This window comes from Manis pentadactyla, chromosome 11 (assembly GCF_030020395.1).
Source record: "Manis pentadactyla isolate mManPen7 chromosome 11, mManPen7.hap1, whole genome shotgun sequence".
Lineage (NCBI taxonomy): Eukaryota > Metazoa > Chordata > Mammalia > Pholidota > Manidae > Manis > Manis pentadactyla.
The window spans coordinates 123,951,748-123,977,944 of NC_080029.1; the positions used below are offsets into that span (position 1 = coordinate 123,951,748).

At 38.3% G+C, this 26,197-nt stretch overlaps 1 protein-coding gene across 5 annotated transcripts in view; it reads left to right on the forward strand.

Annotated features, from left to right (window-relative positions):
- The window catches only part of SCAPER (S-phase cyclin A associated protein in the ER), a 539,898-nt gene that overhangs the window by 431,215 nt on the left and 82,486 nt on the right, over nt 1-26,197 (forward strand). For all 5 annotated transcript variants that reach the window (XM_036907601.2, XM_036907605.2, XM_036907603.2 and 2 more), the window contains one exon: nt 581-704. In XM_036907601.2, coding sequence (XP_036763496.2) covers nt 581-704 — 124 coding nt within the window. The remainder of the gene's footprint in view (nt 1-580; nt 705-26,197) is intronic.

The following is a 26,197-nucleotide window of genomic DNA, read 5'->3' on the forward strand; positions in this document are numbered from 1 at the left end:
GAGAAAAACATTTCTTCAGTCAGTTGGACTGTAGACTGCTAAGCTTTCTAGGTCATCGTCTGCTGAGATGCTCTGAGTCCTTGTCCGTACAGTCTCCAAGTGGATGTGCTGGTCCCAGCCTGGGGCTGCCGTCCTTGTCTCACAGAGAAGACTTCTGGTTTCTCCTCCTACATGTTCCCACCTTGCATTATCAGCCCTTATCTTAGACAAGGAGTTTGGCAACAGGAGCTTTGACAAACCCTTTCTCCTGGGTATTAGTCAAAGAATTCTAGATCACCAAGTTCCTGGATAATACCTAATCTTACATTATTAAAACATACCGGATAGTATGTTTCCATTGCTGCTGCAACCAAAAAATTAGTAAGAGACAAGTGTTAGATTCTAATGAGCAATGAGCTTTGGGTAAAAATTACAAGCTTTTATATCTAGCTGATGGGCCTTTCACCTATATTTGCTTAGTTTTTCAGAGTGACTGCCGTCCCATGCCTGTTGCTTTTGTACCATTGATTTTAATGTATTTTAAATTGTATAGGGAAGAGCTGCTCAAGTTTTATAAATGGTGTTTTTTTCCTTCTACTAGGTCTCTCTGCAATGCAGTCAGTGTTTACAGCCTCACCTGCAATAACTGTTCAGAAAATTGCACTGATGTTCTGTTTAGTAACAAGATTACCTTCTTAATGGACCTCCTGGTACACGAGTTGATGGTATGTAATACTATTGCTCTGAATTAGAAGCAGTTAAGTTATGGGAAATATTCCTTGGTGAAAGCTCTAAGAATTCAACTATTTACTCTCCAGATTTTAAAAAGTGAAGATGATTGGGAAAGTAAAATAGGGACTACCAGAAAAACCTAATTAAGATTTTCATGTTCAGTTCTCCTAAGTTCAAATATTTAATGGATAATATACTTGCAACACTTGCCAGGATCACATATTTACATGGTTAAACGGAGCTTTAGAATCAGTTGGACTCAAAGCCACACCTCTGAGGCCACAGGAATGAATGCTTTAGAAGGGAGAAAAGCCTGGGAAAACCTCAAAACTTCAGTTTAGGATCAGTTTGAAAAGGACTTTTCAAGAGCCATTGGTTTTTTTTTTGTTTTAAAGCAACAGACACCTCTGTCAGAGAGGGGGCAAATCTGTTGTACTTTTGAAATGGGAACAAGCAGCCAACTGTAGCCTTAAATTTTACTTCACTTCACAGATGTTGAGAGAGGTAAGCTCAGTGTAATAATATCAGAAGGTTTAGGTCTGTCAACTGCAATCTCCAGAACACAGGCCTGGGGCCAGAAGTTGCCTTATGAAGTTTCTAAGCCCCTGAGGTATTGGCACAATATTGCTCTCAGGTTGCAAGTTTACAACACAGTAGATTTATTTTTCAGAACCAATTTACTTTTACTCAGCACATAGTTCTAATAGCTCTTCCTAAAATGCATGCCTTTTGCTCTTTCCTCCTCCATCTGGTTAATATCTACACATTCTGCAGACCTTAACTGAAATATAATGGCACCTTCCTCATGAAACCTTTCCCAACCTAACTCTTTCCCCAAGTCCAGGTTAGGTATTCTTCATACATGCTCCTAGGTATTACATCTTTTGTGGAATTGATCACATTGAACTGTAACTATTTATCTGTTGATTTCCTCTCTTAGTCATAAAGTCAACTAGAACAGGAGGTAACTCAATCACTTTTTCCAAAAACCTAACACAAGTCCTGACACTTAGTAGATTCAGTGTGTCGATGAATATATAAGTGAATAAATGAATCTGCACTCATCTCAAGCTGAAAATCAGAAAGGGAATAATGAGAACTTTACAGGCAGGCATTCTGATAACAAGAGGGGACAATAGTGAGAGAGAAAAAACACAGACCTAGAATTGTTACACAGTACAACAGTGGCTATTTGTAGTAATGACATTGAGTCATCATTTGAGGACTAAATATGGCTTTATCTATAAAAGAAGGCATTAGAATAACAGTAAGAAAGTTTTGCAATAAATTCTATCAGAAAAGTTGAAAGGTAGGGACAAGGAGAAAAGATAGCACGTGTTGTAGGTGCTTCCACCTTCTATTATATTCCAGGTATTTTAATATGTATTGCCTCATTTAATCTTTAAAGCATAAAGTCAGTATTATTGCCCCATTTTACAGATAAGGAAACTTGAATTCCAGAGAGGTTGGCTTGCCCCGGGCAATACAAATAGTAAGTCACACAACCAGAAGGCAAACCTAATTAAGGAACATTACACACGATAACTGACATTTTTCAAAAATATTAATGTCATAAAAGACAAAGATTGGGGAACTGTCACAGATTGGAGGAGATTAGGGAGATCTGGCAATTCAGTGTATTCTGAGATCCTAGACCAGAAAAAGGACAAGAGTGAGTAAATTGGGAATCCAGATAAGGTCTATAGAATGGTTAATTTTATTGGCTGAATGTTAGTTTCTTACTTTCAGTGATTGTGATTATACTATAGTTTGTAAGATGTTAGTAATAGTAGGGGATACTGGCTGAAAGGACATTTACTATTTTTTGCAACATAGCTGTTTAAAATTATTTCAAAATAACTTAAAAAAAACCCATTTTCTCCCATTGTTCCATGCTGCATTATCTGGGAGAATTTATTCTATGGAACTTACTCTGTGTTGATAATGGAAGAAGAGAGAATGTGCTTTCAACAAAACAAGTAATGAAAGAGGTAGCATTTGAGATGCGAAGGAATGAGGAAGAAGACTTGCAGACAGGACCATACATCCTAGTTCTTCATTCATTTCTTGTCCAAATTTATTCTTACTGAAAGATATCATATGAGTAGTTTATTTCTTCTCTCAATAATTAAGTGCCTGCTATTTCCACTTCCAGAGATGTATAAGATCTGATCCCAGCCATGCATTAAATCCTGCTTAGGAGTGGAGACAGATATATAGATTGCATATAATAAATGTTATGATAAGATTCAAGATGGCTTGACAGGTAAGACACAGAATTCCTCCCAAGACCACATATAGTATGAAAATATAATTAATACAAGTAGCCCTAAAACAGCAACAGGAAAGAAGGCTGCACCAGACTGCATACAGATCTCACTAACAGAGCAGACCTCACGAACCAGGGTAACGTATGAAAGCCTTGATCTGGTGGGACCCAAGCCCTTCCCCCACCCCAGCTCATGTGCAGGAGGAAGAGAAACGGAGCGGGGAGGGGGTGGAAGCCTAGAACTGCTGAACACCCAGCCCTGGAGATCTGCTTTGGAGCACAGACCTACACTGTGTGGTGCTCTGGAGGTTGGTGGGGTTGGGGAGCTGGGACAGGTGGAGTGCTTGAGAGACTGAGATTCCAGCCATTTGTGGAGGATAGGGATCCACATCCAGCCACTCTGGGACAAAGGAAAGGCAGGGAGTCTGCAAGGCTTCCTAGAAGTGAGAGGGCTGTTGAAGAGGCAGGGTTGGCATGGAGCTTGCTACACGGGAGAAGGGATAGGTAGACAAGGTTGTCTGGCCGCACTCTGCCCAGCAGGGTGGGAACTTTGATGAGCTTTAGGCACTCCATCCCCCTGGCTGCCTACTCAGCTCCAAGGCCCCCCACTGTGACACTGGCCTGATGGCATCTACTCACAAACGAGCAGTCACTTCACTAGCATCAGGTCAGCCAGAGGGAGGCCCCGCCTACAACACCTAGAGACGCCGAGCACAGAGGCTTACACCTGTGTGCTCAGCCCACTGGCTCTGACACTGGAAACAGGCACTGCAGCCGGGAATCAGGAAAGAGCTCTTTTCTCTCCCCAGGCACCAGCACGGCTCCCATACAACCACCAACCTCACTCTAGAGGCTGAACACATTCAGACACTAAAGCTTCTGGGCTATAGAGGACACCACACAGAATTATGAAACGTCAAAGGAACCTGGTTCAGACCAAAATCTCACAAACGCCAGAAAAAGGGCCAAATGAAACAGAACTCACCAATCTTCCTGAAAGAGGGTTTAAAATAAAAATCATAAACATGCTCATGGAAGTACAGAAGAATATTCAAGAACTCAGGGACAAATTTAGGATGGAGATTCAATCATTAAGAAATTCTATGTCTGAAATGAAACATACAATGGAGGGATTTAAAAGTAGATTAGATGTAGTAGAAGAGAGGGTCAATGGAATAGAAATTAGAGAAGAAAAATACAAAGAAGCTGAGGCATAGAGAGAAGAAAGATCTCTAAGAATGAAAGAATATTGAGAACTGTGTGACCAATCCAAACAGAACAATTACCGTATTATAGGGGTACCAGAAGAAGACAGAGAAAAAAGAATAGAAAGTGTCTTTGATGAGGTAATTGCTGAAAACTTCCCCAATCTGAGGAAGGAAATAGTGTCTCAGGCCATGGAAGTGCACAAATCTCCCAACCCAAGGGACCCAAGGAAGAAAACATCAAGACATATAATAAGTAAAATGGCAAAGATAAAGGATAAAGACAAACTTTAAAAAGCAGCTAGAGAGAGAAAAAGGATCACATACAAAGGAAAACCCATCAACCTGTCATCAGATTTCTCAACAGAAACTTACAGGCCAGAAGGGAGTGGCATGATGTATTTAATGCAATGAAGCAGAAGGGCCTTGAACCAAGAATACTCTACCTGGCAAGGTTATCTTTTAAATTTGAAGGAGGGATTAAACAATTTACAGATAAGCAAAAGCTGAGAGAATTTACCTCCCACAAACCACCTCAATAGTGCATTTTGAAGGGACTGCTATAGATGGTTGAATTCCTAAGGCTAAATAGATGTCACCAGGGAAAGTAAAACCACAGCAAAGTAGAACAGTTATTAAGCAGACACAAAATCAAATCAACTACCCCCAAAGTCAATCAAGGGATAGACAAAGAGTACAGAATATGACTAGTAACATACAAAGAATGGAGGAGGAAAAATAAAGAACCTTTAGGTTGTATTTATAATAGCATATGAGGTGAGTTAAATTTGACTGTTAGATAGTAAGGGAATTACCCTTGAATCTTTGGTAACCATGAATCTAAAGCCTGCAATGGCAATAAGTATATACCTATCGATAATCACCGTAAATGTAAATGATCTGAATGTGCCAATCAAAAGACATGGAGTCACTGAATGGATAAAGAAACAAAACCCATCTATATGCTGCCTACAAGAGACTCACTTCAAACCCAAAAACATACACAGACTGAAAGTAAAGGGATAGGGATGGAAAAAGATATTTCATGCAACCAATAGGGAGAAAAAAGTAGGAGTCGCAGTACTTGTATCACAAAAATTAGACTTCAAAATGAAGAAAGTCACAAGAGACAAAGAAGGACATTGCATAATGATGAAGGAGTCAGTCCAACAAGAGGATATAACTATTATAAATATTTATGCACCCAACACAGGATCACCTACATGTGTGAAACAAATACTAACAGGATTAAAGGGGGAAATAGAATGTAATGCATACAGTTTAGGAGACTTTAACACACCACTCACTCCAAAGGACAGATCAACCAGACAGAAAATAAGTAGAGACAGAGACACTGAATAACATATTAGAAGAGATAGACTTAACAGACATCTACAGAACTCTTCACCCAAAAGCAGCAGAATACACATTCTTCTTAAGTGCACATGGAACATTTTCAAATATAGATCATGTACTAGGCCACAAAAACAGCCTCAGTAAATTCAAAAAGACTGAAATTGTATCAACCAGCTTCTCAGATCACAAAGGTATGAAACTAGAAATAAATTACACAAAGAAAATGAAAAAGCCCACAAACATATGGAGGCTTAATAACATGCTCCTAAATAATCAATGGATCAATGACCAAATAAAAATAGAGATCAAGCAATATATGGAGATAAATGGCAACAATAATTCAACACCCCAAAATCTGTGGGATGCAGCGAAGGTCGTCCTAAGAGGGAAGTATATTGGAATATAGGCCTACCTCAGGAAAGAACAACAATCCCATACGAGCAGTCTAAACTCACACTTAACGAAACTAGAAAAGGAAGAACAAATGAAGGCCAAATCAGTAGAAGGACATAATAAGATTAGAGCAGAAATAAATAAAATCGAGAAGAATACAACAATAGAATCAATGAAAGCAGGAGCTGGTTTTTCAAGAAAATAGATAAGCATCTAGCCAGAGTAATAAAGAAAAAAAAGAGCCTACACACATAAACAGAATCAGAAATGAGAAAGAAAAATCACTACTGGCACCACAGAAATACAAAGAGTTATGAGAGAATGCTATGAAAAATTATGTGATAACAAGCTGGATAACCTAGAAGAAATGAACAACTTTCTAGAAAAATACAACCTTCCAAGGCTGACCCAGGAAGAAACAGAAAAATCTGAATAGACCAATTACAAGCAATGAAATTGAACTGATAATCAAAAAACTACCTAAGAACAAAACTCCTGCAACAGATGGTTTCACCACTGAATTTTATGAAACATTTAGTGAAGACTTAATACCCATCATCCTTAAATTTTTTCAAAAAATAGAAAGGAGGGGAGGGAATACTCCTTAACTTGTTCTACGAGGCCGACATCGCTCTAATACCAAAACCTGGCAAAGACACCACAAAAAAAGAAAATTACAGACCAATATACCTGATGAACATACATGCAAAAATACTCAACAAAATATTAGCAAACTGAATTCAAAAATATATCAAAAAGATCATCCATCATGACCAAGTGGGGTTCATCACAGGGATAAGGATCATCGTCCAACATTAGAAAACCCACCAGCATCATCCACCACATCAACAAAAAGGACAAAAACCATATGATCGTCTCCAGAGATGCTGAAAAGCATCCGACAAAATTCAACATCCATTCATGATAAAAACTCTCAACAAAATGTGTGTAGAGGGCAAGTACCTCAACATAATAAAGGCCATATAAGACAAATGCACAGCCAACATTATACTTAACAGTGAGAAGCTGAAAGCTTTTCCTTTAAGATCGGGAACAAGACAAGGATGCCTCTTCTCCACACTTTTATTAAACATAGCTCTGGAGGTCCTAGCCACAGCAATCAGACAACACAAAGAAATAAAAAGACATCCAGATTGGTAAGGAAGAAGTCAAACTGTCCCTGTTTGCAGACGACATCATGTTGTGTATAAAAAATCCTAAACAGTCCACTCCAGAAACACTAGATCTAATATCTGAATTCAGCAAAGTTGCGGGATTCGAAATTAATATGCAGAAATCTGTTACATTCCTTTACACCAATGATGAACTAGCAGAAAGAGAAATCAGGAATACAATTCCATTCACAATTGCATCAAAAAGAATGAAATACCTAGGAATAAACCTAACCAAGGAAGTAAAAGACCTATACTCTGAAAACTACAAGACACTCATGAGAGAAATTAAAGAACATACCAGTAAATGGAAACGCATCCCATGCTCATGGATAGGAAGAATTAATATTGTCAAAATGGCCATCCTGCCCAAAGCAATATACAGATTTGATGCAATCCCTATGAAACTACCAGCAACATTCTTCAACGAACTGGAACAAATAGTTCAAAAATTCATATGGAAACACCAAAGACTCCGAATAGCCAAAGCAATCCTGAGAAGGAAGAATAAAGTGGGGGGGATCTCGCTCCCCAACTTCAAGCTCTACTACAAAGCCACAGTAATCAAGACAATTTGGTACTGGCACAAGAACAGACCCATAGACCAATGGAACAGACTAGAGAATCCAGATATAAACCCAAGCATATATGGGCAATTAATATACGATATAGGAGCCATGGACATACAATGGGTAAATGACAGTCTTCAGCAGCTGGTGTTGGCAAAACTGGACAGCTACATGTAAGAGAATGAAACTGGATCATTGTCTAACCCCATGCACAAATGTAAAGTCAAAATGGATCAAAGACCCAAATGTACGTCATGAATCCATAAAACTCTTAGAAAATAACATAGGCAAAAATCTCTTGGACATCAGAATGAACAAGTTCTTCATGAACATAATCTCTCTGGGCAAGGGAAATAAAATAAAAAATGAACAAGTGGGACTATATCAAGCTAAAAAGCTTTTGTACAGCAAAGGACACCATCAGTAAAATAAAAGGGCATCCTACAGTATGGGTGAATATATTAATAACTGACATATGCAATAAGGGGTTGACATCCAAATTATATAAAGAGCTCACACACCTTAACAAACAAAAAGCAAATAAGCCAATTAACAAATGGGCAGAAGAGCTGAATAGACACTTCTCCAATGAAGAAATTCAGATGGTCAACAGGCACATGAAAAGATACTACACATTACTAATCAGACAAATTCAAATTAAAACTACAATGAGATATCACCTCACAGCAGTTAGGATGGCTAACATCAAAAAGACAAACAACAACAAATGTTGGTGAGGTTGTGGAGAAAGGGGAACCCTCCTACACTGCTGGTGGGAATGTAAGTTAGTCCAACCATTGTGGAAAGCAGTATGGAGGTTCCTCAAAATGCTCAAAATAGAAATACCATTTGACCCAAGAATTCCTCTTGTAGGAATTTATCATAAGAATGCAGGAGACCAGTTTGAAAAAGACATATGCACCCCTATGTTTATCGCACCACTATTTACAATAGCCAAGAAATGGAAACAACCTAAGTGTCCATCAGTAGATGAATGGATAAAGAAGATGTGGTACATATACACAATGGAATATTATTCAGCCATAAGAAGAAAACATCCTACCATTTGCAAGAACATGGATATAGCTGGAGGGTATTATTCTCGGTGAAATAAGCCAGGCGGAGAAAGACAAGTATGAAATGATTTCACTCATCTGTGGAGTATGAGAACAAAGCAAAAAGCAAAAACTGAAGGAGCAAAACAGCAGCAGATTCACAGAACCCAAGAAAGGAGTAACAGTTACCAAAGGGAAAGGGACTAGGGAGGATGGGTGGAAAGGGAGTGATAAGTGGGGAAAAGGGGTATTGTGATTAGCACATATAGTGGGGTGGGGGGCACAGGGAAGGCAGTATAATGCAGAGAAGACAAGTAGTGATTCTATAGCATCTTACTATGCTAATGGACAGTGACTGTAATGGAGCATGTGATGGGCACTTGATAATAGGGGGAGTCAACTAACCATAATGTTGTTCATGTAATTGTACATTAATGACAAGAAATAAAAAATAAATGAATAAAAAATAAAAATAAAGATAAGCGGTATGGTAGAAGCCCGTACAATTTATAGTGGGAGCCCAGAGGAAGGAGTTCACGAGCTTTCCCTGAGACATCACAAAGGACAGACATTTGAGCCAGAACATAACTCTTAAATGATAATAGCTGTTCTTTACTAAGTGCCTGCCAGGTGTCAGGGGCTTGATCTTCTCCCTCTTCTTTCAAAGCCCTAGTTTCCTTTGAATAATTTCCCTTGCTTGTCACCTCAAGGTTTTTTGATCCTCAGGAAAGCTTTCAATCTCCCAATGAATGGATTTCATCACATTCTGTGTCTGTTTTATTCAGTTTAGATCTGCGACCCTGGGATCTGTTTGTTTCCTGAATACATTATATCCCTCCTTTCCTTATTTGTGGCACTTGCTGGTTTTTACAGTTTCTTTTAGTCCCTTTATTCTCTGTCAATTCTAATACTGCCATGACTGAGTTTGTGACCGTTGGAAAAGGGAGGGTGTATTTCCTAATTTGGGGAGGCAGAGAGTAGTGGTCACTAGTGATGGTAGTTTTTACATTTCTGGAAATCACTTGAACACTTTACCATTTTTCTTGAGAATGATTTCACATACATGTAACTGAAATGTGGACCACTAACTTGTTAGTATCCTTTAAGTAATGGATAGAAAATAGTCATCAGCACATTTTCCAGAAGGACTAGAAAGAAGCAGAAAAAAGTAATTAATTGAAATCTGGCAGAATTTTTAAGACACCTAATTATTACGTAGTTCAGCCGTTCTGGTTCTTTACAACACTGAGATACTTTAGAAGACTTTTTTCCCCCCAATCTACCTGCATAGAGTTTATTTTAGCCCTCTTGATTTCATTTCAGTTATGTACAAAACACTGTACAGATGCTCGGTTACAGAGGTGATTTGGACACAGTTCCTTCACTCTAGAAGTCCATAGTTAAAGAAGGAAGAACTTGCATGCATATATATTAGAGAAAAGCTATGAGAAGTTCTGTAACATAGAACTATAGAGAGATCCAAGCAACCTACAAGAGTACCTGGCAGATAAATGTACTTGTTAAATATTTCATGTGTGAATGAATTCTAACTTTGAGCATTGGAGAGGCTTTGTGAAAAAATTGGATTTGACTGTGACTTGAGGATGGATGGAAATTTTACAATTCTGGTTTTTTATTTTTACAATAGATAATTAGCACGTGTGGCAATGTAAAAGTATGTGCTTTTTCTTGCCATATAGATTCAAAGTAGGATTTTTAGGACATGTTCTTGGGGAGTTTATGTGGAGCCTTACAAAAATAGCACATGTAAACAGGTGTGATCTGTGATGAAAATTAACACAGATGTATCATCTCCCAAAAAGCAGATGTTTAATGTGTTAAATTAAGATAATTAAAATATGTTCAGGCCAGTTGCTTTCTTCATTCAGCAAATAATTGTTCAGCATCTTCTCTGTGCCTAAATCATTCCAGTGCACAGAAGAGTGTGTCTCTAACTTCAAAATGTCTCCTTAAGGAAACTTGCCATATACAACAGAAGACAATTAAAGAGCTGTGAAAAGAGCAAGGTGACAGAATAGGAAGCCCCAGCCCTCATTCCCCTACAGAGACACTAACTTAACAAAAATGTACAGAACACAACACCATTATATAAACTCCAGAAAACAGTTAAGAAGTTGAAGTACACCAAGGCATTCTTAAAGCCAAAACAGCCACATTGAAATGGGTAAGAAGAACCGTTCGACTTTATTCATGTTTGCGACTCTCCCAAGCTGACACAGCTTAGCACTGGCATGTAATACCCCAGCTCATTGGTTCTCCTTTATGAGAGAGAAAAGAGTAGAGTGTGATTCTGGCATTTTGGCTATTTGGAGGGCTACCCAAGGAACTTGAATCTGTCTTACCAATTCAGGCCACTTGTGAGGAGCTGGCATACTTGATGCCTAGCAGCTCCTCAGAGCAAGAGAAGGCAGCTTGCTGTTATGGAGCCACAAAACTTGCAGTACTGCAGACTGACACCAGAGGGAGCAAGACATCACAAGTCCTAAAAAGGGACATTAGCAAGCCTCTCTAATTGTACACACAAGCCCAGAGAAGTTGCATCCACCACTAAAAGGTTTTGGAAGCCCCCAGATTACCTAACCAAAGTGATTGGTGTCTGCCTCTTCACAAATCCAGTATGTAAAGATTAGAAGAGGTGCCTTTTTTTTTCACATGTTCAGATACCAACACAAAGTTACAACTCACATGAAGAAACAGGGAAACATGGCCCATACGAAGGACTCCAGAAACCAATCCTAAAGAAACAGATACATAAATTTAACTGACAAAGAATTCCAAATAATCATAAAAATGCTCTGTGAGCACAAGAAAATGACACATAAACAAACAGGTAGAAAACATAAAGAGAACCAAACAGAAGTTTTGGAGCTGAAGAATACAATAATTGAATTGAAATATTAGATAAATCAGCTCAAGAGCATACTTGAACAGAAAAAAAATGTAAACTCAAAGACAGGCCATTTCAAATTATATAGTCACAGGAACAAAAAGAATTTTAAAAAAGTGAATAAAACAGAGAACTTATGCAGTACTGTCAAGCAGACCAATATACATATAGTAGACCCAAAAGGAGGAGAGAGAATGAAGCAGAAAACTTATTTTTAAAAATAAGGGACTAAAACTTTCCAATCTAGAGAAGGAAACAGACATCCTGATTCAAGAAGTCTTAGGGAGTCCAACTAGGATGAACCCAAACAAATCCACATATTCATAGACACAAAATCAACTTGTCAAAAGTCAAAAAAAGAATTTGAAAGCAGCAAGAAGAAAGCAACTTGTCATGTACAAGGAACCCCCCATAAAATTGGTGGATTTCACACCAGAAACTCTGTAGGCCAGAAGGGATAGAATGATATATTCAAACCTCTAAAGATAAACCTTAACCAGCAAAACTCTCCTTAAAAAATGAGGGAGAAATAAAAAATTTATCAGATAAACAAAAATGGAGGGTATTCGTCTAGAATTCACTGGAAAATTCACTAGACCTGCCTTACAAGAAATTCTAAATAATGTCCTTCAGATAGAAACAAAAAGATGCTGAACAGCAATACAGAAACAAGAATGAAGGTAAAGGTTAACATATAGACAAATACAGAATGCTTTAATACAGCAACTGAGGTCCTATAAATCACTGTTAATTCTGATATAGAATTTAAGAGAGAGGGGCAATGGCTCAAGATGGCAGCATGAGTAGGGTGGCGGAAATCTCCTCCCAAAACCATATGTATTTCTGAAAATACGGTAAATGCAACTATTCCTAAAATAGAGACCAGAAGATACAGTACAATAGCCAGGCGACATCTACATCTGTGAGAACTCAGCATCTCACAAAAAGGGTAAGATACAAAGCCATAACCCAGTGGGACCCCAGCACTCCTCCCACCCCAGCTCACCTGTGGGAGGAAAAGAATCAGAGTGGGGAGGGAGTGGAAGCACAGGACTGCTAAATAACCAGCCCTAGTAATCTGCACCGGGAGCACAGACATACATCGCATGGTGTACTTGACATGAGAGAAACAGAAAAGTTAAATCTGAGGCAGAGACTGCGAGTGGGTCCCCTGGGACCAAAAAAAGTTGGTGCTTTAAAAGTCTTAAAGGTACAAGGGTTTAACAGGTGGACAAAATTTTCCAGGCACACTCAGCCCAGCAGGTTGGGAATTTAAGGAACTTCAGGGTGCCCTAACCCCTTGGGTGGCTATGCAGGTGATAAAGCAGCCAGCCGTTCATTAACCCCTGCCGGTGCTGCAAGCAAACCAACTGACCCACCACAGCTGCAGAGCAGCCGGGGAACAGCCCTGCCCACAGCAACCACACAGAGTCTCATCCTAGTGTGCAGGTAACCGGGCCAGAGCCAGAGGGTTCCCCTGCATGGAGCTGCCCAGCACAGGCAGAGGAAGCCGCGGCAAGGTCCGGAAGGCATGAAGGGGAGCCGTTCTCGCAGGAGAGCACACCCAGAGTATCTGCAACTCCCTATCCTATGGGCCTCCCCACCCACAGCAACTCAGGAGATTAACCAAGACACTGCTCTCTGTGTGCAGGTAACCAGCACAGGCAGCGGAGAAGGGACTTTGTTCTCCCAGGTGACACGCGCCACCTGCTGGTGATCACTTCTATCACCATCAAAAGGCAGAAGAACTTAATCCAGTCAAGAATAACTCAACCCCAGAGAGAGGACCTGGCGACATAAACATAAGCAATCTTCCTGAAAAAGAATTCAAAATAAAAGTCATAACCATGCTGATGGATTTTCATAGAAATAGGCAAGAGCTAAGGGAGGAAGTCCGGCAGGAGATAACAGAAATGAAACAATCTTTACAAGATGGCTCTTTAGAGCAGACTAAAGAACAGACTGGATGAGGTGCAAGAGACTGTTAATGGAATAGAAATCACAGAACAGGAATACAGAGAAGCTGAGGCAGAGAGAGATAAAAGGACCTCTATGAATGAAAGAATATTAAGAGAACTATGTGACCAATCCAAACGGAACAATGTGCACATTATAGGGATACCAAAAGAAAAAGAGAGAAAGGGATAGAAAGTGTTTTTGAAGAAATAATTGCTGAAAACGTCCCCAAGCTGGGGAAGGAAATAGTCTCTCAGACCACAGAAGCCCACAGATCTCCCAACACAAGGGATCAAAAGAGGAAAACACCAAGACATATAATAATTAAAATGACAAAGATCAAAGACAAGGACATGGTATTAAAGGAGCCAGAGGGAGAAAAAACATCACCAGAAAGGAAAACCCATCAGGCTATCATCAGACTTCTCAACAGAAACCTTACAGGCCAGAAGAGAATGGCATGATATATTTAATGCAATGAAACAGAAGGGCCTTGAACCAAGAATACTTTATCCACAATATTAACATTTAAATTTGAAGGAGGCATTAAACAATTTCCAAATAATCAAAAGTTGAGGGAATTTGCCTCCCACAAATGACGTCTACAGGGTAATTTAAAGGGACTGCTCTAGATGGAAGCATTTCTAAGGCTAAATAGATATCACCAGAGAAAATAAAACCACAGCAAAGAAATGACACCAACCAAATACTAACTAAAGACAAAAAATCAACTATCCACAAAAGCAGTCAAAGGAAGCACAAAAGAGTACAGAATAAAACACCTAATTTATAAAGAATGGAGGAGGAAGTATAAAAAGGGAGAGAAATAACGAATCATCAGACTGTGTTTATAATACCACAATAAGTGAGTTAAACTTAGACAGTTAGATAGTAAAGAAGCTACCCTTGAACCTTTGGTAACCATGAAACCAAATCCTGCAATGGCAACAAGTACATATCTATTGATAATCACCTAAATGTAAATGTTCTGAATGCACCAATTAAAAGACACAGAGTTATAGAATGAATTAAAAAGCAAGACCTATCTGTATGCTGCTTACAAGAGACTCACCTCAAACCCAAAGACATACATAGACTAAAAGCAAAGTGATGGAAAAAGATATTTCATGCAAACAATAGGGAGAGAAAAGAGGGGGTTGCAGTACTTGTATCTGACAAACTAGACTTCAAAATAAAGTAATAAGATAAAGAAGGACATTACATTATGGTAAAGGGGGCAGTCCAACAAGAGGATAAAATCATTATAAATATCTATGCACCCAACACAGGAGCACTGACATATGTGAAACAAATACTAACAGAATTAAAGGAGGAAATAGAATGCAATGCATTCATTTTAGGAGACATCATTACACCACTTACTCCAAAGTAAATATGAGACACAAAGAGGACAGAAATGAGGACACAAAGAAAATGAGGACACAAAGGCACTGAACAACACACTAGAACAGATGGACTTAATAGACATCTACAGAACTCTACACCCAAAAGCAGCAGGATACATATTGTTCTCAAGTGTACATGGAACATTTTCCAGAATAGACCACATACTAGGCCACAAAAAGAGCCTCAGTATATTCAAAAATATTGAAATTCTACCAACCAACTTCTCAGATCACAAAGGTACAAAACTAGAAATAAATTGTACAAAGAAAGCAAAAAGGCTCACAAACACATGGAGGCTTAACAACATGCTCCTGAATAATCAAGGAATCAATGACCAAATTAAAACAGATCAAGCAATATATGGAAACAAATGACAACAGCACAAAGCCCCAACTTCTGTGCGATGCAGCGAAGGTAGTTCAATGAGGAAAGTATATAGCAATCCAGGCCTATTTAAAGAAGGAAGAACAATCCCAAATGAATAGTCTAAAGTCACAATTATTGAAACTGGAAAGAGAACAAATAAAGCCCAAAGTCAGCAGAAGGAGGGACATAATAAAGATCAGAGAACAAATCAATAAAATTGAGATTAAAACAGTAGAAAAAATTAATGAAACCAAGAGCTGATTCTTTGAGAAAATAATCAAAACAGATAAACCCCTAGCCAGACTTATTAAGAGAAAAAGAGAATCGACACACATCAAAAAAATCAGAAATGAGAAAGGAAAAATCATGATGGACAACACAGAAATACAAAGAATTTTTAGAGAATACTATGAAAATCTATATGCTTACAAGCTGGATAACCTACAAGAAATGGACAACTTTATAGAAATATACAACCTCCCAGGACTGACCAAGGAAGAAACAAAATCTAAACAGACCAATTAACAAGAATGAAATTGAATTGGTAATCAAAAAACTACCAAAGAACAAAACCCCTGGGCCAGATGGATTCACCGCTGAATTTTATCAGATATATGGAGAAGACATAAAAGCCATTCTCCTTAAAGTTTTCCAAAAAATAGAAGAGGAAGGACTACTTCCAAACTCATTCAATGAGGCCAGCATCATTCTACTACCAAAACCAGGCAAAGACACCACAACTTACAGATGAATATCCCTAATGAACATAAATGCAAAAATAGTCAACAAAATGTTAGCAAACAGTATTCAAAAATACGTCAAGAGGATCATACACCATGATCAAGTGGGATTCATCTCAGGGATGCAAGGATGGTACAACATTCGAAAATCCGTCAACATCATCCACCACATCAACAAAAAAAGTACAAAAACCAGACAGTCATCTCCACAGATGCTGAAAAAGCATTTGAAAAAATTCAACAACCATTCATTATAAAAAACTCTCAACAAAATGGGTATAGAGGGCAAGTACCTGAGCATAATAAAGGCCATATATGACAAACCCACAGCCAACATCATACTTAACAGCAAGAAGCTGAGAGCTTTTCACCTGAGATCTGGAACAAGACAGGGATGCCCACTCTCCCCACATCTACTCAACATAGTACTGGAGGCCCTAGCCACGGCAGTCAGACAAAACAAAATACAAGGCATCCATATTAGTAAAGAAGAAGCCAGACTGTCAGTATTTGCAGAGGACATCATATTGTACACAAAAAACCCTTATGATTCCACTCCAAAACTTCTAGAACTAATATGTGAATTCAGCAAAGTTGCAGGATACAAAATTAATACACAGAAATCTGTTGCTTTCCTGTACACTATCAGTGAACTAGCAGAAAGAGAAATCAGGAAAACAATTCCATTCACAATTGCATCAGAAAGAATAAAATACCTAGGAATATACATAACCAAGGAAGTGAAAGATCCATACCCTGAAAACTACAAGACACTCTTAAAAGAAATTAAAGATGACACTAACAAACGGAAACATAACCCATGCTCTAGGGTAGGAAGAATTAATATTGTCAAAATGGCCACCCTGCCTAAAGCAATCTACAGATTCAATGTAATCCCTATCAAAATATCAACAGCATTCTTCAACAAACTGGAACAAATAGTTCTAAAATTCATATGGAACCACAAAAGATCCTGAATAGCCAAAGCAATCCTGAGATGGAAGAATAAAGTGGGGCGGATCTCCTTCTGAACTTCAAGATCTACTTCAAAGCCACAGTAATCAAGACAATTTGGTACTGGCACAAGAACAGACCCATAGACCTGTGGAACAGAATAGAGAGTCCAGATATTAACCCAAACATATATGGTCAATTAATATACAATAAAGGAGCCATGAATATACAATAGAGAAATGACAGCCTCTTCAACAGCTGCTGTTGACATAACTGGACAGCTACATGTAAGAGAATGAAACCTGATCATTGTCTAACCCCATACACAAAAGTAAATTTGAAATGGATCAAAGACCTGAATGTAAGTCATGAAACCATAAAACTCTTAGAAAAAAACATAGGCAAAATTCTCTTGGACATAATCATGAGCAAGTTCTTCATGAACATATCTCCCTGGGCAAGGGAAACAAAAGCAAAAATGAACAAGTGGGACTATATCAAGCTGAAAAGCTTCTGTACATCAAAGGACACCATCAATAGAACAAAAAGGTATCCTATCCTATAGTATGAGAGATTGTATTCATAAATGACATGTCCAATAAGGGTTGTCTTCCAAAATTTATAAAGAGCTCAAGCACCTCAAGAAACAACAAATAAGCCAATTAAAAAATGGGCAGAGAATTTGAACAGACACTTCTCCAACAAAGAAATTCAGATGGCCAACAGGCACATGATAAGATGCTCCACATCGCTAATCATCAGAGAAATGCAAATTAAAACCACAATGAGATCACCTCACACCAGTTAGGATGGCCACCATCCAAAAGACAGACAACAACAAATGTTGGCAAGGTTGTGGAGAAAGGGGAACCCTCCTACACTGCTGGTGGGAATGTATATTAGTTCAACCATTGTGGAAAGCAGTATGGAGGTTCCTCAAAAAACTCAAAATAGAAATACCATTTGACCCAGGAATTCCACTCCTAGGAATTTATCCTAAGAATGCAGGAGCCCAGTTTGAAAAAGAGATGCACTCTTATGTTTATCGCAGCACTGTTTACAATAGCCAAGAAATGGAAGCAACCTAAGTGTCCGTCAGTAGACAAATGGATAAAGAAGATGTGGTACATATACACAATGGAATATTATGCATCCATAAGAAGAAAACAAATCCTACCATTCGCAACAACATGGATGGAGCTAGAGGGTATTATGCTCAGTGAAATAAGCCAAGCGGAGAGAGACAAGTACCAAATGATTTCACTCATATGTGGAGTATAAGAACAAAGGAAAACTGAAGGAACAAAACAGCAGCAGAATCACAGAACCCAAGAATGGACTAACAGTTACCAAAGGGAAAGGGACTGGGGAGGATGGGTGGGGAGGGAGGAATAAGGGGGGAAAAGGGGCATTACAATTATCAGACATTATGTGGTGAGGGGTGGGATGCATGGGGAAGGGGGCACAACACAAGACAAGTAATGATTCTATAGCATCTTATGATGCTGATGCACAGTGATTTTAATGTGGTATGTGCAGGGTACCTGAAAATGGGGGGAGTCTAGTAACCATAATGTTGTTCATGTAATTGTAGATTAATATTACCAAAATAAAAAATAAAAAGAACTTAAGAGAGAAAAGTATAGAAATAAATGTAAGTATTAAAATATGTTCATGGGTACATAATGGTAAAATTATTTTGTTACATCAATAAAATGTTGGTTGGAAAAGTAAAATTGTAGTGTATTTTGTGGGCAATTGAAGTTACCATCGTAAAACATGTTATTTGAAGATGTTTTATGTTTACCCAATGATAACCACGAAAAGAATACCAATAAAAGATATACAAAAGAAAATGAGAAGGGAATCAAATTATGTTATTACAAAGAAGAAAGTAACAGCATAAGATGAATTAGGAACAAGACAGTAAACAGTGAATGAAGTGACAATAGTAAGTCCTTCTCTGTCTATAAGTACTTTAAATGTAAAGTGTACTGGGATTAAACTCCCCAATAAAAAGACATACAATGGCTAAATGGATCAAAAAACAAGATCCAATTATATACTGTCCACATGAGAAGGGACTCAGCCTAGATTTAAGGAGACACATAAGCTAAAAGTGAAAGAATTGAGACAGATACTCCATGCACATGATAACCAAAAGAAAGCAGTGGTGGTCATACTTGTATTGGACAAAACAGGAGTGAAATCAAAAGTTCTTAGAAGTGATACAGAAAAGACATGATATAAAAATAAAATGTCAATTTCCAGGAAAATATAACAATTGTAAATATATATGCAACCATTAGAGAACCCAAAGAATCTTAGGAAGAATGAAGGAAGAAGACCACAACATTTCTAATACCCCCCACTTCCAATAATAGACAAACATCTAGAAAGAAAGAAAATTAATAAGGAAATAGAGGATTTGAATAACACTATAAACCAAGTGTACCTAACCCACATATACAAGATATTCCACCAAATATCAACAGGACACACATCTTTCTCAAGAACACATAAAACATTCCCTAGGATAGATCACATGTTAGGTCACAAAACAAACCAACAAATTTAAGAAGATTGATACCATACCAAATGTATTTTCCAACCACAATGGAATGAAAATAGAAATAAGTAACAGAAGGAAAGCTGGAAAATTCACAAATATGTGGAAATTAAACAGCATCCTTATGAAAAACCAATCAAAGAAGGTGACAAAAAAGAAATTAAATAATTATCTTGACACAAATGAAAATACAACATACCAAAACTTAAGACATGCTGCAAAAGCAGTGAATAGAGGGAATTTTATAACAAATGCCCCCATCAGCAAGGAAGGGAGAAAAATGTCAAACCACCTAACTTTACAGCTCAAGTAACTAGACAAAAACAGACCAAGGCCAGAGTAGTCATAGGAAAGGAAATTAAGATTAGAGCAAATCGGCATAAAAACACACACATAAACCAAGGAAACCAAATGTAGTCCAGAAATAAATGCATGCATTCTAATATGTGACAGTTATCAAGCATACACAAAGAGGATGAGCACAGAGAGACTCTGCAGGCCTTTCCCAGCACCCTGTCTAATGCCGTCTCTCTCTCCCTGTCCTTCTGTACCTTACATCCCAATGTCCTCAGATTTGTACTTAGACATAGCAGGGCATCAGGCAGAAGGCCTTCTGGCTTTTCCAGTAAATGAAAGAAAACAGTAACACCAGACATTAAAATGGTCATACACACAACCAAGTTCCTGTTTCTGTGCCCTTTCCCACTCCTCTTGGGGTTTTATGAGATGTGGGAAATGAGCTAAAAGCGTTCTTTACCCCTGGCCTCTGCTCTTGCTCAGTTCATTCTCACCCGTGAAAGCCGTCTGTTCAGAGAGGAAAAGGCACGATACTGGGTCCCGTTAACACCTCCAACTGCAGCACATGAGACTCTGAATGTAGACCACACCTCAGTATGTAGTTACAGCCCTTGAAAGACAACTTGCTTTCTCATGAATCTTGAAAATATAGTTTAATAAATCCTTGTGTTTTAAAAAGTGTGTGCTTTAAGTTTGGCAGCTTCTTATAAACATACACTTACCCAACATCCCAGCAATCTCACTCCTAGCTATATACCCAAGAAGAATGAAAAGATTTCTTCACAAAAAATGTTCTTATAAAAATGATTTTAGCAGTCTTGTTCATAAATAGATAAAATCTCTAAATAACATATGTGTCTGTCAACAGGTGAACTGATAAACAAAGGTATATCTATACAGTGGAGTAATACTTAGCAATAAAAAGTAATGAACTATTGACACACTCAACAACATGGATAAATCATTCAGAATTCTGGGAAGCATTGTATTCACAGTGAAAAAAGGTAGATTCAGATATCTACCTACTGTGTGATTCCAGTTATTTAAAATTCTGGAAAATGCAAAATACAGTTGACCCTTGAACAACAGGGGTTTGAACTATGCAGGTGCACTGATACACAGATATTTTTCAATAAATATTTTGGAAAAAAATTTTGGAGATTTGCAACACTTTGAAAAAAACATTCTTCTGTTGAGAGAGTACTTTATTGTAAAAATACAGTATATAATATGTGAAACATACAAAATATATGTTAATTGACTATGTGATCAGTAAGGCTTCACATCAGCAGTAGGCTATTAGTAGTTAAGTTTTTGGGGAATCAGAAGTCATGGGTTTTCTACGATGTGGGAGGTCAGCACCCCAAACCCCCCTGCATTGTTCTAATCTCAAATGACATAAGGCAGATCAGACCTTGCCCATAACCCTGGGGTAGAGCAGAACACTGACCTCAAAGAAATGCAAGGGGACTTTGTGACTGGTGAGAATGTTCTGTGCCTTGATGATGATAGTTCTCACACAGGCACATGCATTTGTTGAGCGTATTGAACCATACACTTAGAATAGGTGCAGTTTACAATAAAATTTACTTTTTCAATGTGATTTTTCAAATGTGGCAGAACGATATGAATTGGTGAACAAAGAACATAGTTCATTGTGTACTATTTGGCTTTTGTGACTGCTTGACATTTTCAAAACAAAAAATTGGGGAAAATGTGCTTTTGCTTACATGAAGAAGGCTTCTTTGGCTTTGTTTGGCATTGTAAGCGGAGTGAAATTTTATTTTTGCCCTAGGTTTAGAAGGGAAAAAGCACTATATCCAAAAAGCAGCAACATAAGGGCACTGATTGGATTATTGAGTGGAGAATCAAGTCAGGGAGCTAAGGACTATCAACCATCTCCATATGCTTTCATATCCATTCTCTCATTTTTTTTCTTGATATAAATAATATTGAGGGAATAGCTATTGATTCTCTTTCCTTATATGTTAAGTGAGTATAATTTATTCAGTTATTAAATAATTTATTCAGTTGTGTGCCTTCAGGCAAGAATATTCTATACTAAGCATCACAAGAAGAGACAATGCAATGTGGAGCTTGCTGTGAACCCTGTAGTCTAGAGTAACGGTCAGCAAACTAGGATCCCCAAGTCAAACCACTTACTGCTTGGAAATAAAGTTTTATTGGAATGCAGCCACATCCATTTGTTTCAACTGCCTGCTTTGTCCCTACAATGGTAGAGTTGAGTAGTCAAGGTTCAGAGACTGTATGACCTGCAAAGCATAAAATACTTTCTGGCCCTTTGTAGAAAAGTTTGCCGTCTTCTGGTCTAGTAAAATAACACATGGACGCCAAAGCAGAAAGTGCCACGAGCAAAGTAAAAACCAGTTGTTCTGAGGGGAGAGAGGAGGGAGAGATGCTTCCTAATCGGAAGGTTGGAGAAGGCTTAACTGCGGAGATGGTGTTGGAAACCATGCCTATGTGGGAATCAGGTAGATTGGAACAAAGTGGGAAGTGGCTAGATCAGGAGATGAGACAGGCAAGGAAAACTTTCCACGTGCTCTTGATAATTACCAAGTAGAGAGAAAAGAGAGGCTGATTCAGCAACCTTAGACCTACTTGTCAATGAATTAAAATATCAAGAGCTAATAAGAACATTAAGGATTCTCTCAACGCTTTCAAGTTTCAGGTGAGGGAACAGACTCACAGATAACTCATGCAGATCCACATACAAAGTCAGTGGGGGACCCACACTAAAACCCATTGCTTTTGCCCCCACACCTTGTTTTGGGCATGTTGAGGTACTTAAACCAACATTTACGAATTAAGTGGCCTTCCTGGAGTGGCTTTGTAGAGCAGGAAGTCTCATCTAAAGTGTGGGAATACAGATCAAGTTCTCTGGACCTTTTTCAAATCACACATATTCTCCCTTTCTTTGAGATTTGGCCTGTGCAGTGAGAAATGTTACTTAGGGGGATATATTCCTCAAATGAATACTAGGGAAGAGGAAGACCGACACCTTTTTTAAAAATTGTACATTTAACATACAATTTAATAGTTATCTGTTATGTATTTTTAGAAAAACAAATAACATAATTTTTTTTGTATCATTAATCTACAATTACATGAGGAACATTATGTTTACTAGGCTCCCCCCTTCACCAAGTCCTTCCCACAACCCCCATTACAGTCACTGTCCATCAGCATAGTGAGATGCTGTAAAATCACTACTTGTCTTCTCTGTGTTGCACAGCCCTCCCCGTGCCCCCCCACATTATACATGCTAATCGTAACGCCCCCTTTCTGCTTCCCCCCCACCCCTCCCTTCCCACCCCTCCTGCCCAGTCCCTTTCCCTTTGGTAACTGTTAGTCCATTCTTGGGTTCTGTGAGTCTGCTGCTGTTTTGTTCCTTCAGTTTTTCTTTGTTCTTATACTCCACAGATGAGTGAAATCATTTGACACTTGTCTTTCTCTGCCTGGCTTATTTCACTGAGCATAATACCCTCCAGCTCCATCCATGTTGTTGCAAATGGTAGGATTTGTTTTCTTCTTATGGCTGAATAATATTCCATTGTGTATATGTACCACATCTTCTTTATCCATTCATCTACTGATGGACACTTAGGTTGCTTCCATTTCTTGGCTATTGTAAGTAGTGCTGTGATAAATATAGGGGTGCATATGTCTTTTTCAAATTGGGCTGCTGCATTCTTAGGGTAAATTCCTAGAAGTGGGATTCCTGGGTCAAATGGTATTTCTATTTTGGCTTTTTGAGGAACCTCCATACTGCTTTCCACAGTGGTTGAACTAATTTACATTCCCACCAGCAGTGTAGGAGGGTTCCCCTTTCTCCACATCCTCGCCAACATTTGTTGTTGTTTGTCGTATGGATGGTGGTGATCCTTACTGTTGTGAGGTGATATCTCATTGTGGTTTTAATTTGCATTTCTCTGATGACAAGCGATGTGGAGCATCTTTTCATGTGTCTGTTGGCCATCTGAATTTCTTCTATGGAGAAGTGTCTGCTCAGCTCCTCTGCCCATTTTTTAATTGGATTGTTCACTTTTATTTTGTTGAGGTGTGTGAGCTCTTTATATATTTTGGATGTCAACCCTTTATTGAATCTGTCATTTATGAATATATTCTCCCATATTGTAGGATGCCTTTTTGTTCTATTGATGGTATCCTTTGATGTACAGAAGCTTTTCAGCTTGATATAGTCCCACTTGTTCATTTTTGCTTTTGTTTCCCTTGCCTGGGGAGATATGTTCATGAAGAAGTTGCTCATGTTTATGTCCCAGAGATTTTTGCTATGTTTTTTTCTAAGAGTTTTATGGTTTCATGACTTACATTCAGGTCTTTGATCCATTTCAAATTTACTTTTGGGTATGGGGTTAGACAATGATCCAGCTTCATTCTCTTACATGTAGCTGTCCAGTTTTGGCAATACCAGCTGTTGAAGAGGCTGTCATTTCCCCATTGCATGTCCATGGCTCATTTGTCGTATATTGATTGACCATATATGTTTGGGTTAATGTCTGGAGTCTCTATTCTGTTCCACTGGTCTGTGGCTCTGTTCTTGTGCCAGTACCAAATTGTCTGGATTACTCTGGCTTTGTTGGGGAGTGAGATCCCTCCCACTTTATTCTTCCTTCTCAGGATTGCTTTGGCTATTCAGGGTCTTTGGTGGTTCCATATGAATTTTAGAACTATTTGTTCCAGTACATTGAAGAATGAATGCTGCTGTTAATCTGATAGGGATTGCATTAAATCTAGATTGCTTTAGGCAGGATGGCCATTTTGACAACATTAATTCTTCCTAGCCAAGAGCATGGGATGAGTTTCTATTTGTTAGTGTTCTCCTTAATTTTTCACAAGATTATCTTGTAGTTTTCGGGGTATAGGTCTTTCACTTCCTTGGTTTGGTTTATTCCTAGGAATTTTTTCTTCATGCAATCATGAATGGAATTGTTTTCCTGATTTCTCTTTCTATTAGTTCATTGTTAGTGTATAGGAAAGCCTCAGATTTCTGTGTATTAATTTTGTATCCTGCAACTTTGCTGTATTCCAATATCAGTTCTAGTAGTTTTGGAGTGGAGTCTTTAGGGTTTTTTATGTACAATATCATGTCACCTGCAAATAGTGACAATTTGACTTCTTCTTTACTGATCTGGATTCCTTGTATTCCTTTGTTTTGTATAATTGCCATGGCTAGGACCTCCAGTACTATGTTGAATAACAGTGGGAAGAGTGGGCATCCCTGTCTTGTTCCCAATCTTAGAGGAAATGCTTTCTGCTTCTCGCTGTTCAGTATGATGTTGGCTGTGGGTTTTTCATATATGGCCTTTATTATGTTGAGGTACTTGCCCTGTATACCCATTTTGCTGAGAGTTTTTAACGTGAATGGATGTTGAATTTTGTCGAATGCTTTTTCAGCCTCTATGGAGATGATCATGTGATTTTTGTCCTTCTTTTTGTTTATGTGGTGGATGATGTTGATGGATTTTCAAATGTTGAACCATCCTTGCATCCCTGGAATGAATCCCCCTTGGTCATGGTGTATGATCCTCTTGATGTACTTTTGAATTTGGTTTGCTAATATTTTGTTGAGTATTTTTGCATCTATGTTCATCAGGGATATTGGTCTTTAATTTTCTTTTTTGGTGGGGTCTTTGCCTGGTTTTGGTATTAGGGTGATGCTGGCTTCATAGAATGAGTCTGGAAGTATTCCCTCCTCTTCTATTTTTTGGAAAACTTTAAGGAGAATGGGTATTATGTCTTCTCTGTATGTCTGATAGAACTCTGCGGTATATCCTTCTGGCTCGGAAGTTTTGCTCTTAGGTAGTTTTTTGATTACTGCTTCAATTTCTTTGCTTCTAATTGGTTTGTTTAGATTTTCTGTTTCTTCCTTGGTCGGCCTTGGAAGGTTGTATTTTTCTAGGAAGTTGTCCATTTCTTCTAGGTTTTCCAGCTTGTTAGCATATAGTTTTTTGTGGCATTCTCTAATAATTCTTTGTATTTCTGTGGGGAACTGACATAATTTTTAGAAGTACTTATTGTTGCCTGTTATTAACTTGGGAAATTTTGGATTCTGTGTTGGATAAAATAACCCACCCTGATAATAGCACTTTCATATTTTTCTAACAGTTTCATTTTTCCATGTGTTTGTCCAAATTGCCAAAAATTAAGCTTTCATTTGTAAAGCACCAGCATCATCAAGCTTTATTGTATTACTGTCATCATTCTACTTCCAAAAAAAGAGAAATAACA